This window comes from Tenrec ecaudatus, chromosome 11 (genome assembly GCF_050624435.1).
Source record: "Tenrec ecaudatus isolate mTenEca1 chromosome 11, mTenEca1.hap1, whole genome shotgun sequence".
Lineage (NCBI taxonomy): Eukaryota > Metazoa > Chordata > Mammalia > Afrosoricida > Tenrecidae > Tenrec > Tenrec ecaudatus.
This window is the reverse complement of record NC_134540.1, coordinates 64981299-64996309: the sequence shown is the minus strand read 5'-3', so window position 1 is coordinate 64996309 and position 15011 is coordinate 64981299. Positions and strand designations below refer to the sequence as shown.

The following is a 15011-nucleotide window of genomic DNA, read 5'->3' as shown; positions in this document are numbered from 1 at the left end:
GAAAGGTCTGTCTAGCCCTAAGCAACCTAACTCCATCCAAGACACCAATAACATCGTCCTGGGCGTGGATTGTTAAGGGGAATCTGCAGACCATGGCTGCAGCCAAGATTCCAGGTTATGCATGGACGGAGCTGTGTGCAGAGCCCAGATTAATTTGCAACCATGGTTGTTCCCAGGTCTCTGTTTCGAGAATGTCTTTAGTTAAAGTGAATTAACACGAATCTTAAACACACAACCTAGAAAGTTCCGCCCCAAACCAAGTGCCAACCCCATTGCTGTCGGGTCGATTTCGACTCGATGTGCACCTACATGCTACAGATTAAAGACATGTTTAAAATAAATCCCACATACAAACTGGTTATCATCTTACCCTCTCTCAACCTACATGGTTCTTAAAAATAAGACACGTTCTCGCCGAAGGCAGTTCCCATTTCTTGGTTCCATCTCACGTGGGTGCTGTCCTGTGGGATCTGGGAGCTCACCTGGCAGCACATGACCAGTTCCAGCCCAGGTATCTGCCCACCTGGACCTACAGCCAGCAAGCATCCCCAAACTTGGGCAATCATTGACTCTCCTTCTGCTGCAGGGCGGATGTCATTGTGGTTACACTGAGAATCCACTACAGTTCGTGAAAAATATAATTGGGGTCACAAACACTCCTTGGTGGCTTTCACATGTTTCCTTTGCATTCCCTACCCCCACTCCGTGCTACTCTACACAAAGGGGCTGCCACCCCCCCAGCGCTGACATTTTCTTAGCTACAAAGCCAGAAGGCTCCCCCACCAGCTGCAGCTCACTTCCTGGATACTGAAAGGGGACTACTCTGCAAGTATCTCACCCCAGATGCTGGTCAATATCACGATCAGGGACCTGTACCCAAGACCCAAGTATCCAGCAGTTGCCTCCGGTCCTCACAGGCTCCCTCCACGGAAGCAGAGATATGCTTTTGTTGCTCTATGGCATATTCCTGCTTGCAGCCTTGGGCAAGCCGGGGTTTGTGTCCCTCCTGCTGCAACGGGGGCAGGGACAAAGTAAAAGCAGACACTGCTCCCTGAAAATGAGGATGGCTGCTCAGTGGCCTGGGTGTGACTGCTTCCTTGTGCCCCTATTTCTGTCAACTAGTGAACTGCCCCACACCCTCTGTGATGCCAAGGAGTTGCGACCATCATCGAAAAGGGGCTTCTTCCCCAAGCGTCCTCATCTCCCACTTGAACATACTACAGGTGCCAAGTAGCACACGTTCTCCCTAAGACAAATACATGACACCAACTGCTGCCACCCTCAGAATTGGGGACATTTAAAAAAAATCTTTAAATGTCTGTTAGTAGAAGATTTCAATTATGCAACACCCACTTAAGGTGCCCTCTTAAAGAATGGCCATCAGTGGCCGTCCAAGGTACAGCTGGCCTCTATTTGCATGGAGGGACAGAGGGAGATGGAGACGTAACGACTAAGAGGAAGGTATGAAATGTGTTGCCTCCATGAACAACTGCCTCCTCTGCAGGAGACCAGAAGACCTACATGGTGCCTGGCTGCCACGACTGAAGATTTTGATCAAAGAGTCTATAGAAGGATCCTGGTCAAAAGGGAGAAATGCAGAACAAAATGCAAAGCTCATGAAACCCAAACTTTCTGGAGCCATGGAGGCTGGATGGACCCCCTAAAACTATCACCCTGAGATCATCTTTATACCTTGGACCAAAATTATCCCTTAAAGTCATCTTAAAGCCAAATAATAACTTTGCTTAATTAGTAAAGCATACCTGCCTTGAGCCTTGTGCTCTCTCAAGACAGCAAGATGGGATCCAATCAGCCACAGCAACTTGACAGATTCTCAAGATAGGGCCCAGAGAGTTTAGGTTAGTGGGGGTGTAGCAACTCAGAAAAGCAGGGTGAAAATGGTTGCCCAACCTAAAAAATGTAATCAGTATCACTAAACTGTATAATTGTGCATGTACCAGCTGCGGGATTGGTGTGTTTTGCTGTGCGTATCCTGAACAGGGCAACAAAATTAATTTAATTAAATTTTATTTATTTTTGTTGTTGAGAATATAATCAGGAGATCATTTTTATTTATAGATATCCTTTTTCTTTTTCATAGTAAAGACTGCTTTATTGGTGACAGTTAGTACAAGTCAATAAATATTGATCCCCAAAGAAGAACTGTTGTTTATAGAGCACTGAATTTAATGGAACCATCTGCTGGAATGATAAACTGAAGTCAATCCTGCTTCTTGGGAAATGAAGCCAGAGGCAGCTGCTATGTGGCATACGCTGTTCCACCAACTGTAAGAGCCATGGGGCTCTCTGGACAGGAGGACAGCAGCTGCTCCGCCCTCTAGATGAAATATTATTTTCAGACTGTCTGTGTGAAGCACTGCTTATGGTCCTTTGGGCAATTTGATGAAGAGTTTGTAGATTCTGCAGCATCTTAGGTCTGTTAATAGCAACCAATCACAACAAATATATATATATATATAATTATTAAACAAAATTATCAAAGTATGAAGCTACTGTATTTCAGAGTCTCTTGCATCTCAGCCTGGAAGCGATATCTCCATTTCTCTAGTCCTTTGCCCAAAAAATCCCATGCTCTTTGCTTTCCACTATCTCCAAACTACAGTTTCTCAAGGAACCCAAATCATGTTCCTCTTCTATGTGCATTGAGCATAGAGGAAGTCTGAAGGGACTTCTTCAAAAAGAAGTCAAGAGGCAAGATCAGGGCTGGAGGGTAGATGGGGTATGGCTTGGAAATGTCCATAGGATAAGCTTTGCTAACTTCAGAGAAGTGCATGGTCCTGTCGGGAAAAAATTCCCTGGCACAACTATCTGGACTTTTTTTCATCAATGCAGTCCTGTTTCTCACCAGTGCAGTTGTCAATTTTCTTAAAAGTTCTTCATACTAGGTTCCCATGAGGATCCCGTGTCCTTTGAGAAAATCTATCAAGATTACCCTTTTGGAATCCCCAAGCCAGTCACCAGAAGCATAGCATTAAAGAGGAAGCCTGTAGCATTAGACCATACATGTCAATTTGCAGGGAGGGGGGAATCTTGCTTGTACCCTAATTGAAAAGGACATGAGATTAGCAGCAGAAACAATAGCTAACACCAAAGGCCTATTGGTTGATTCAGCTGACAAAATTCTGACTGAAAATTAAAGTTAAGCAAACTCTCTTCTAGATGGATGTCGAAACCCCAGACAAGACCAGGGCTTTCAAGGGAAATATTAAACAAGTGGAACTAATGTCCTGAAGCATTTACTGGAAAATTTGTAGCAGGAGATGAAGCATGGATTTTACCAGAATGAGTCTGAGGACAAAGTACTATCAAACAATGGCTACCTAGAGACAGTGATCTAGTCAAACCTCCATCAGACCAGTCAAGTGCAAAGGTCAGGATTGGCTGTAGTATTTTAGAATTGCTCAAGGTATTTTGCTTGGTAGCTTTCTGGACGGCCAAAGTACAATAACATCTGCTTATGATGAGAGTATTTTGAGAAAGTTGATAAAAGTTTATGTAGAAAAATACCTGGGAAACATCAGCAGAGAATCCTTCTCTGCTATGACAACACTCCCGCTTATTCTCATCAAAACAAGGGCATTTGTGAGAATTTCTATGGAAAGTCACCAGACAACCCCCTACCCGTCCTGGTTTGGGTCCTTCTAACTTCTTTCTGTTTCTAATGTTAAAATTATGTTTCCTTTAGTTGGAAATGTAAAAAGACTACATTGACAGAGCTTAATTCCCATGGCTGGACTAAATGACTCTAGCATCACGGCTTATCAAAGTTTCTTGACCTTGATGGAGCTTTCTGTTGCAAAATAAAGCTTATATCTTTTATTTTCATCTTTTAATTCCATTTCTCCACAAATTAAAAAATTTCCCCTCGTGATATATATGTACATATATGTATATATCATACATATATATATATATATATATATTTACAAACATATGTCACTGCCATCAAGTCAATTCCAAGTCACAGAAGCCCTGTAAGACAGAGCAGAGTTTTCCTTGTGGGTTTCCAAAGCAGTAAATGCCCGTGGGAACAGCACACAGCGGAAGCGCTGTCCCCATGAAGTAGCTGGTGGGATCAAACTGCCGACCCTGCAGTCACTACGACACCACCAGGGTTCCTTTTAATATAAGTTTATATTTTAAAAACAAACAAATAAAATAAAAATAGAGGTTTACACATGCCAACAACCATCAAGTGCCTTCGACAGTACAATGAGAAAGGTAAGTTGTGCAACAACGTGTGCAGAGTTCAATCCCGTCTCTAGACAACGATGCATAAGCATCTGCGTGTGTGCAGATAATGTCTGATGGACTCATTCAACTCAAGCGTCACAGTGGCTTTTGCCACGTGTACATAAGGGGAGTGAGATACAGGACTTAGCCTGTATACATTTTTGTATTGATATTTTGAGACTATATCACTCTTGTAATTGTGAAAAAACACTTTTAAAAAACATTTCTAAATATTCCATGTAAGTTCCCCAAATGCTTTGAGAGAAAGGGATGTGGTTCTCAAAGTAATACAAACAGCCTTCGAACATTTGAGCTTGGACCCTGTGAGAGGAGTTGATTCCATCAACCTCGGTTCATCCCTGTGCTTTGATGTGGCATCCCCATCCCGGGGACAGGAAACAGACCACGAAGTGTGGAGCACGGTCCTCACCAGGTAGAACTCACAGGTGGGGCAGGCACATGGTACAGACAAGGCAGGGTGGCCTGACTCTATAATCCAGCACCAGCAGCACCAATCATGGGGTTCACAAAGGGGAAGAATGTGAGGCCAGGATGCTCAGGCCAGAGTTTCTAGGGCAGCAACTGGCAACTGGCCAAGGTGTGTGTGCCAATGTCAGAAAGACCTGCCTCTACAGAAGCCAACCTCCAGGCCACAGACGTGTTCCTACTGAGCATCCAGCTCTGGGAATACGGATACAGTGGCTAATCAGACAGCAGGTACCAGGGCCTCAGTGGAGGACACTCCAGACATGGGGGAAGGGACAGGAAGTGCAAAGGTTGGAAAGCACAGAGGAACCCAGAAGTTAGAGACCTGGAACCCTGGGAGGCGGCGGCAGCAGCAGCAGCAGCAGCAGCAGCGGTGTTGGTGGCATGAGAGTGAGAGCAACCAAATCAACCACGTTGAGCTTCCAACAGAGTGGCATTATCAGATACCCTTTAAAAACCAAAACTCACTACCATGGAGTCAATTCCAACTCATAGTGACCCTATAGGACCAAGAAGAACTGCCCCAGTGGGTTTCCACAGGAGAAGAAAGCCTCATCTTTCTTCACCAAGGCGCTGACAACAGTTAGCAGCCCGATATGTAACCCACTACACCATCAGGGCCGGATGCCCTTTAGAAGACTTTTCACAGCAGGATGGCTGGAGGACTGATCCCAAGAGACACCATGGTATGGGGTTATTGCCACATGCTCAGGGATGGAAGATGCTGTGTGCTTCAGGAGGGTTAGCAGCTAAGAGAGGGCCCCAAGGGTGTGGTCAGCAGGGGATGGCCAGCTCTACACAAAGCCTGGGCCACTGTCTTCCCCAGCCCCTCACCCAGGCAAGTCACTGATGTTACAGCCCTGCTCTGCTCCAGTTCAGAGAAGTGGGCAGGCCCACTTTCCTCCTCGGCACTCTGTTCTCATTGTGCAGACAAAAACCCCTAACACCCTGCCGGGTGCAAAAGGAAGTGGACAGTCCCGGCCCATTCTCATTCCCTCTTTCTCTACCTTCATCCTCTGTCCATCTCCCTTCATCCTGCATCACCCCCGCCCCCCCTGGAGAGCCAAGCCCTCAAGCAAGGTGGGCAGGTCTAACCCCCTCCCTTCTGCCGCTCCTCTCCTTGCGGGGAAGTAGGGGGCAGTCTGCTCCTCAAACATTCCAAACTCACTGCCATTTAGTGATTCCAACTTATTAGCGACCCTATAAAAATGACAGCCTTGGAAGCCCCCGAGACAATTCCGCTCTGTCCTATAAGGTCATTGTGAGTCCGAATCAATTGGATGGCAATGGGGTGGTTGTGGGTTAATTTCTAAGACCTTTCCTCCTCCTCCAAGCTGCACTTTTCACTGCCCACCGCTGCTGCGGGCAAGCCCGTTTCGAGGACCCCTCGCTCGCTCGGTCCCCCAGCTCTCCTCACCCGGCTGGAAGGAGACAACCGCAGAAAAGGGGGTGACGTTCTCAGTAGGGGCTCCAGGTGACATCACATCCTCCGTGGGCGAAATTGGGCGGCCGGTCTGAAGGCACGACCTCCTGTCTCCACCCCGCCGGCTCCTCCCGGGCGGGTCCCCTGGGTTTGAGCCCTGCGCCATGGCCGCCACCGTGACCGCCCTGCTACTGCCGCTGGCCCTTCTGCTCTGTGAGCGTGCGACCCCCGGGGCGGGCTAGGCTAGCGGGGGGGCGGGGCGCGGGGCTGGGGGGTTCCCGGCTCAGCTCGATGCCTGCCTCCCGCAGACGCCGCCGCGGGTCCCCCAGGACCGAAGTCGTTCCGGATGTCCCCGCTCAAAGTGGAGGCGAGCCTGGGGCAGACGGTGGAGCTCCGGTGCGAGGTGCTGCTGTCCAACACGGCTTTGAGCAGCTCGTGGCTCTTCCAGAAGCGCGCGCCCGCCGCCCGCCCCACCTTCCTCCTGTACATCAGTTCATCCTCCAAGTCCAAGGTGGCCGAAGGGCTGGACAGCTCGAAGTTCATGGGCAGCAAGGCCTCCAAGGACACCTTCAAGCTCACGCTGCTCTCCTTCCGGGAGGAGGACCAAGGCTACTACTTCTGCTTAGTGACCAGCAACTCCCAGCTGTACTTCAGCCCCTTCGTGCCCGTCTTCCTCCCAGGTGGGGGGCCGGCGTGCGTGCGGGTGCCAACTCAGCCTGCGGTCACAGGGACGCACAATTAGGGAGATGCTTAACGCCCGGGGCCTCCCTAGATCTGTTCTAGTCTCGTGGACCAGGAGGCGAAGGGTACGCGGCGGCGGACTAGGGACTGCAGATGGCTTCTCAGGACCAATGGGGCACGAGTTCGGGTGCTTGAGGCGCCCGGGTGGCGTAGTAGTTACGTGTTGGGTGCTGACTGCAAAGTCAGCAGTTCAGAACCACCAGCTGCTTTGGGGGAGAAAGACGGAGCTTTCTACTCCCATTAAAAAAAAAAAGCCTGTCCTATAGGGTCGCTAACCGTGGGCATCGGTGGGCAGCAGTGAGTTTGTTTTCTTGGTTTGGCGTGGCCTGGGCAGGTGCCTCCCTGCTCTGAGCCTCCGTTGGCTGCTGGGTAAAACGAGGCTGGCTGGACTCCGGGGGAGGGAGGAGGGGCCGAGGGGCGGGGGCGTCGGACAATCGGTCTTTAGCGATGGCAGGAGTTGAGGACCAAAGAGGGGGTGGCTGCAGCCCACAGCTCCCTGGCCGCCTCCGTCCGTGTCCAGAGAGCCGAGGTCACTCCGGCGGTGTGTAGGTGAGGCGCGCGCACAGACACAACGACCCAACTTGACCCCCGACCACGCTCCGTTGCTCCCGCAGAGAAGCCCACCTCGCCGCCACCACCGCCACCACCTGCGCCAGTCCCCACCAACGCGTCGCAGCCCGCGTCCCCGCGCCCAGACGCCTGCCGGCCCCCGGCGGACAGCGCAGGTGAAGGGGCTGGGACAGCGGCGAGCCTGCTCCAACTGCGGGGAAATCCGGGTCAGGAGGTGCGTGGAGAGGCGGACAGGGAAGCGGGCAGGCCCCATCCTAAACGTCTGCGTGCTTGCTGCCCTCAGCGAACAAGACCGGGCTGGACTTGACCTGTGACCTCTACATCTGGGCACCGCTGGCTGGGGCCTGTGTGGTCCTTCTCCTGTCATTGATAGCCACCATTATCTGCAGCTGCAGTAAGTCCTTGGTGAACCTTGGGTGGGGTGGCCTGGGGTGGGGGGTTGTCTCTTCCAGCCTGTGCGCTCCAGGCCACCTGTACCGGGAAGTAAGGTTGAGTTTTCATGCACCTCTGCGCCACTGGGCCCCAAGGTCTGTTTCTTAGAGAAAGAAGAAGGCCCGGTGCCTCTGGCCTCTGGCTCCCACTCTCCTCTTCCAGAGGCTTCCAGGAAGGCTGAGCGCCCACCCTCAGGGCTTAGGGCAAAGCGGTAACACAACTGACAACTGAGTTGGGGTTTGCTCCGGCCTTGCTCTCCTCTCCCCTCTCTACTCTTTTTTTTCCCCCTCTCTACTCTTTTATGTCCCAGACCCTCAGGTCCCCAAGCCACCTGGAGGGATGGTGGGAACAAAACCCTCACCTGGGTTCTCAAAGTTAGAATAATCCCCAAAGAAAAGGAAGGGAAGGGAAGGGAGGGGAGGGGAGGAGAGGGGAGGGGAGGGGAGGGGAGGGAAAGAACTTCTTTGGGCGCCTCAGGGGAGTGAGTGAAGTCATTTGAGCCCCCATTTTCTTTCCCAGAGAACCGAAGACGTGTGTGCAAGTGTGCGAGGTGAGTCTTTATAAGCCCTGCGCAGGCACTGCCTTCTTCCAGGGAAGCGGAGCCTTTCCCAGAGGGAGGCCCTTTCAGGGCTTCTGTGGGGATAGTGAGTGAGCACAGTCCCTGGAAGAGATGCAGAAGGTTGGCAATGAAGGGGCCTGGAAGGGCAGGTGGGGAGAGCAGAGTAGCTTCATTACACCTCCACTCTGCTTGACTCGTGGCCTTGACCAGTTGACCTGAGCTCCTCCTGTGCCTGAAATACTGTTGTCTGGTCAGTCCGGCAGTTCAAAACCTTGTCCTCCCTTCTCCCTGGGCCCCTGAGAGATGGCTACTCTTTTTTAAATCACCAGCACCAGATATAAAAATGGCATCGGGTTCTAATTTGCCTGGGAGAATGCAGGGCCTTGACCAGCTATCAGATCAGAGTAGCAGAATGAGGGACCCTTAGCTCAAGCCAAGCCCCCACCCAATTCTGGCCCGGATCTCTCTGGAAACACTCTGTAAGGGAAGCGACTCCTCTCTGCTGGGTGGCATGAGGCTGCACTGCAGGAATGTCCACCTTGCCCCCCCCTCAGAAGCCAGCACTGTGGGGCCACACTCACATCCGAGTCTCTGCATCTGCACCGCCTCCAGGCTCCCATCTCACACATCAGTGGCTCCGAGATTAGGAACCCTCTTGAAGGTGGCCGCAGTGTATGGAGCGCATGTTGGATGGATGCCTACAGTGCAATCGGTTCCTTGTTCTATATACATTGAAGTTCGCCAAGCTGGCACAGCACCCTCCATGGGATAGAGGAGGAAACCAAGGGTTAGAATATTGGGTGACGTGTCCAAGCCTGACCACCAGCAAGCAACAGAACTACAACTTCCAGCCAAAGCTCTTGTTCCTTTTCCGGACTGGCACCGGTCAGAGGGAGTGTGGGGTGGCAGCAGAGGGTAGGAGAGACTAGGAGTCACCCACCAGGGTTCCTACTGCTGCTGGGCGTTTCACACTCTGGTGACCCTCTGCAGGGTTCAAGGTCAGTGTCTGGCACGTGCTTGTTCCTCAGAGCAGACATGGAGCGGTTTTCCAGTGTCTGTTAAGGTCGCATGCCACAGTGCTACGGTCTCTTAAAAACAGAAAGGGGCTTCTGGTCACGACTTCGTGTGCCAATGGCTCTCTGCCCTTTCTGAACATTCTCCTGGGAAAGAGTGCACTGATGGAGGATAGAGCCTGCCACGAAGCACACAGCTGTCCCGAGTTAGTCTCCCTCTGAGGAAGTCACCCACCTGAGGGAATTCACTCCGTGAGGATTGTGGGCAGTCCGTCTCCACCCAGAGGCCGTGGGGGACTTCCGGGGTAGACAGGACACTCATACTATAGTAGACAGGACACTCATACTATAGTAGCTGTTTCAGCAGCCCAGCGCCAAAGCCGCACCCACTTGAGTGTTAGACAGCCAGTTTGAGTTTCCCTACTCAGGGAAGATGGCGGGTCCCAGGCCCCTGATGGGGGTGGGGGTGGGGGAGGTTGGTCATCAGGCCAAACTGAGGAGTTTTGTCATCTGCCCCATTCTCTGGCCTCCAAATGGACTTGACAAAAACAGGCCCCCTGGGTTAGGATTCTCCTCAGCAACCTCCCACGTGTGTGTGACCGTGGGCAGGTCCCCTCACTTCTCAAGTCCAATGTCGACCCCTAAGCTTGCTTGAAGATGAGATGAGATGGTTCCAGGAAGGCTTTCGGCAGTTACCCAGGTCACCCGCTCATGCTGGTCCTCAGGGGACACACCCTTTTCTACAGGGCAGGGGGTCAGAGCTGAAGGGGCTTCTTCCTACAATGATAGCCACCCGCCTCTCTTTCAGGCCGGTCGTCAGACAAGGAGGCAAGCTCAACCTTTCTGAGAGGTACGTCTAACCTGGACACGGACCTGACCGAGCCCTGGGAGGCGGCTGCTGCAAGACTTGACTTCAAAGGCAGATCTCTCCTCACAGGATAAGCCATAGCCACACCCCCTTCCATGTCTCTTCCTTGCAAATCCATTCACCTTATTGTTATTTTCGTGGGGGGCGGGGAAGGTAACTTTTTATTAAATGTGTTTCTTGTGATTGAAGCAACACTCTATCTTCCCTACACCACAGGCGTCACAATACCTTGGCGGGCAAATATTGGGGTCAAAGGTGGAAAGAGGTGGCCAGAGATCCCCATAAGTATTGTGTTTTCCAAGTCATGCTGGAAGAGCTGGTGGGGACCATGGCTCGGACTCAATCCAGACCTCCTCCCAGACTAGCTTACAACGCAGGGCACAGAAATTCCGAGGTGGGGAGCAGGTGGTGGAGTGACACAGGAAGCCAGGGTGGGGCCCTTGACTCGCTGCTCTCTGGAGGCTCTTTCCTCCAGCCATTGGGGTGCTGCTTCTCCAACCAGGAGGGAGCAAGGGGTTCTTGAGCTCCTGCGATCCACCCATTATTGGGTCCACAGACTTTGCTGATGCTGCGGGACAACCACCCATAGCCTGTTAATAACCCCACATGATATTGTATAAAGGTAGAAATTCATAAAATAACAAGGGAGGGGTGAGCCGATAGGAACAGAATCCTTTCAAATGAAGCCGTCCCCATCTCTACAGAAAACCCGTGTTGCTGCCAAGTTCATGGTCCTCAAGCCACTTCTAGTGCTTGGAGACTTTGTGTGGGCGGAGTAGAAGCCTTCCTCAGCGTTTCCGCAAGGCTGTGATGTGTTCTTTTTTTTCTCAAACTCTTTCTTGTGAATTATGAGGGGGTTTAAAATTTACATACTGGATCATTGATGTTGCAATCAACAATAGCAACGTAGCAAGCAAGCCTCCCAATGGCTTAGCCCAGCCCAGACCCCCCTACCCCACCTTTTACCCCGTCCCCCTCTAGTAGTCTATTATCTTCCCCTTCGCCCAAGTTAACACCTAGCTGACACCCTCTAGTCTAGCCCATTGCTTCCTCCCTTTTCTTCCCCTCCCACCCCTGGTAACCCCCAAAGTCTATTTCTTTGGGTATGACAAAAAGACTAATACTTTGTGAGACAACTGCTATTAAAATAAAAACAAAACACTTTTTAATCAAGAAAAGATTTTCATACCAAAAGGCTGCGGGATGTTTGAGAAGATCTTTGACAACATTTCCTCTCCCAGTGCTTGTGCTGCCGAGAGAGTGATTGAGAAGGGGGACTACCAATGTGCCTTGAGCCCGGTGGAGCTGAGTGGAGGCCTGGCAATGCGGAAACTCTAGGACTGTCACGCTGTCTTAGGGAGCAGAATTGTCGCAGGGCTGCCAGCCCAGCCCTCCTCTCAAACCAACCAGCAGCACAGACTGGTGAGGAGGCTGAGAGGGGAAACTGGTGCCCCGCACACACGTCTCTTCATTGGTGCTGCCAGAGGCGGTGGGACTCCTTGGGAGAACAGGCTCATCAATATGGAAATAAGAACCACCCCTTTCTTGACCTGAAGTATAATCGACAGCTAATGTTATGGTATCTAGTCCTGAACACTTCTTGCATATGCAGAAAATACCTATTTTTTCCATCTTTTTAAAAAATGGAATTGCACTATGGAGCTTTAATAAATCAACACTCGTAGCATCCTTTTTAAGGGGTAAATAGCATTTCATTTTGGGCTGATGGAACAAATAATTTATTTAATTTTTCATTACCTAGCAACTGTTTGCCATTTTTCACCACTATCTTAGCACTTGGAAGAGTTGGCCGACATCTTTGTTTCTTCAGGACAAACCCCCAGGAGTCCAGGGGGTCCCTGCCTTCACTCTGCCCCCCAATTTCATACCAACCAACATTTCACCTCTTTCTGCGTCACCTTCCTTCCTTCCTTTGGTTCTTTTTGTGTGGAGTCACAAAATCTAAGTTCTTGCACCTCTTTACTCTGTTAACACATCCCCACCCCTACACCCGCAAATGAGTCAGGTGAGATAGAAACTTTCATCCACACAGATGTGTCTGAGCACAGCACGTGGTTGGAAGGTGGATCAGCACGCTGGGCCACACACACCAGAGCTTCTGAAGCTGGTGAACAGACTCATGGCAAAATGACTGAGGATGCTGGCATTCAACCCGGGCCTTCTGGAGATGAGGCTTTGAACTGATGAAATAGTACGTTTTGGGGGTGAGGGCTGCAGGGAGAGGGAGCCTAGGCATGCCCTAGTCCCTCGGTGACATCCCCAGAAGCAGTCACTCTTCCCGAGAGCAGACCAGATCAGATGGAACCACTGGTGGAGGTTGAGTTGGCTAGGTTGGCACAGATACTAGCCTTGCCAGTATTGACCGACCAGGTTGTGTGAACAAGACAGTCAGGAGGCTCTGGTAAAAGGGAAGTCATATTAGCACTCGGGCTCTTAGGTAAAAATGCAGGCAGGGCTTTCAGGCAGGGTCAGGTACTGTCCAATAAGCTTTGAACTGCTAACCACTAGGTTGACAGTTCAAACCCATCAGCCAGTCTGTGGAAGAAAGCTGAGGCTCGGTAAAGATTTACAGCCCCAGAAACCCGTTAAACTGTTATTATGAGCCAGAATCGACTCCATGGCCATGGGTTCAGGGTTGTTGTTGGCTTTTTGCTTGGCTTTTATTCTCCCCAGTAATCCCTGCTTCAAAGGCACAAGTTGGGGGAGGTGGAGAGGGAAAAGAGGATAGAAGAAGGGAAAAGGAGACCGTAAAATAGGATGTGGGGCGAGTCAACAGAGCAGCCCTGCTCGCTTCCGGACGTCTCCGTGAGATCAGAAACCAAAACCCGTTGCCACTGAGTTGATTCCAACTCACAGCGACTCTGACAGAGGAGAAGGGCCCTGCAGGTGTTCAAAGACTGAAACCTGTGCAGAAACGGACTGCCACTTCTCCCTCCATGCAGTGGCTGGTGGCTAGAACCCTCGGACTTTCAGCTAGTAAACCAAGTGCTATAAGCACCATGCATCCAGAGCTCCATCCACAGCACCAGAGACACTTTAAGGAGCTCTGGCCAGGAGCAGAACGCCTTCCCTCTCGGTTGGGAAGCTTCCAACAGTCCGTACTGCTCCATTTTCACCACCTACAAAATGTGTTCCATCATTACCTGGAAGGAGCCCGGCGGACTTGTTCAAACAAAGGGCCTGGTGACCACATGTGCCGCTGCTCCTGGCACACTGATGCCCAGAACAAGGAGGCTGACAATGTATGTCAGCTCTGCCCCCACATTTCCTGTGTGACTTGAGGTCTGCCTCTTAACTGCTCTGGCCCTCTCTGATCCTCAAATGTGAGGCACCGACAGCTGCCTTTTGTCTACAAGGTTGTGGAGGAGCCAGGTGTTTGTGGAGAGTGAGAAGCAGAGGGGGCTCATGGCGCTGGCTCCTTTCAGCAGAGCACTGAATATTACTGCATTTAGGTATTTGTGACGTTATCACAAGAGCTATCTGCATCCTTGACATAAGACCTTATGTATCTTTTTATCGCAGTAATTATATACACATGTACTTCTGCGTACATATGGGTCCGTATGAAGTCCTGGTGGTGGTATGATGGTTAGGTGCTCAACTGCTAACCCAAAGGTTGGCAATTCGATACCATCTAGCAGTTGGGGAAAATTCTCACCAATGAACAAAGTTGTCAAAGATGTCATTTGACTTGGCTTCACAGTCAATGCTCACAGATGCAGCCGTTGACAAATCAGATAACACACTGCACTGGACAAGTCTGCAGCACCAGACCTCTTTACATTGTTGAAAAAACAAAGAGATCGCTTTGCAGACTGAGGTGCACTTGGCCAAACCCACGGTATTTTCAGTCACTGCATAGACATGGAAAACTGTACAACAGAATTAATGCTTTTGGGGAAAGAATACCAAATATACCAGGGACTGGCAGAAAATCAAAAAACCAACCTCACTGCCCCGGAGTCCATTTAGAATTGTCCCCAGGGGTTTCCCAGACTGTAAATCTTTACAGAAGTAAAAGCCTCATCTTGCTTCCAAAGAGTGGCTGGTTGTTTCAAACTGCTGACCTTGAGACTAGAAGTCCAACCTGTAATCCACAATGTCAGCAGGGCTCCTCACGGACTGGTCGAATTATAAACAAATATCCCTTGGAAGAAGTACAGCCAGAATTCTCCTTAGAAGACATTGTTGGAAGTTCCTTAGGGCATGTTATCGGGAGAGACCAGTCCCCAAAGAAGGACACCATGCTTGGTAAAGCAGAGGGGCAGTAAAAAAGAGGAAGATCTTCAACAGGATGGATTGGCATGGTAACTGTGTCCATGGCTCAAACTTCACGATTATGAGGATGGTGTTGGAAGACTGAGCAGTGTTTCCTCTGCTGTGTTACTATGAGTTAGAAGCAACTCAAAGGCACTCAAGAACACAGCGAGGTAGAAAATGCCTACAACATTTACCTTTGACCCTGAAAAGCACGAAGTTCAGAGATGAATTCTGTACTGAAAATGTGGTGTCACTTAACTGGAATCTCCCTAAACATGTTTCACTTTTTTTGTTTCTTTTTTTTAAAGTAGTTTTTAAATATAATCTTCACATATGATACACTTCCAAAGTTAAATCATTTATTAAAAGAGTTGTAGATACACT

General features: G+C 50.4%; 1 protein-coding gene and 1 pseudogene across 1 annotated transcript; one reads left to right on the top strand and one right to left on the bottom strand.

Annotated features, from left to right (window-relative positions):
- Positions 1-2221: 2221 nt before the first annotated feature.
- LOC142460743 (cytochrome c oxidase subunit 7A2, mitochondrial pseudogene) lies at positions 2222-2430 on the bottom strand (annotated as a pseudogene).
- A 3897-nt stretch (positions 2431-6327) lies between these two features.
- Positions 6328-10338, top strand: CD8A (CD8 subunit alpha). Its single transcript, XM_075562537.1, has 6 exons — positions 6328-6376; positions 6472-6843; positions 7519-7629; positions 7758-7868; positions 8426-8456; positions 10287-10338. The coding sequence occupies exons 1-6, from the start codon at positions 6328-6330 to the stop codon at positions 10336-10338; spliced, it is 726 nt and encodes a 241-aa protein (XP_075418652.1).
- The last annotated feature ends 4673 nt before the right edge of the window (positions 10339-15011 follow it).

Coding starts and splice junctions, on each gene's coding strand:
- CD8A (XM_075562537.1), top strand. CDS start 6,328: ATGGCCGCCACCGTGACCGCCCTGCTACTGCCGCTGGCCCTTCTGCTC. Junction 7,869..8,425: donor CACCATTATCTGCAGCTGCA/GTAAGTCCTTGG, acceptor TTTCTTTCCCAG/AGAACCGAAGACGTGTGTGC. Junction 8,457..10,286: donor CGTGTGTGCAAGTGTGCGAG/GTGAGTCTTTAT, acceptor CCTCTCTTTCAG/GCCGGTCGTCAGACAAGGAG.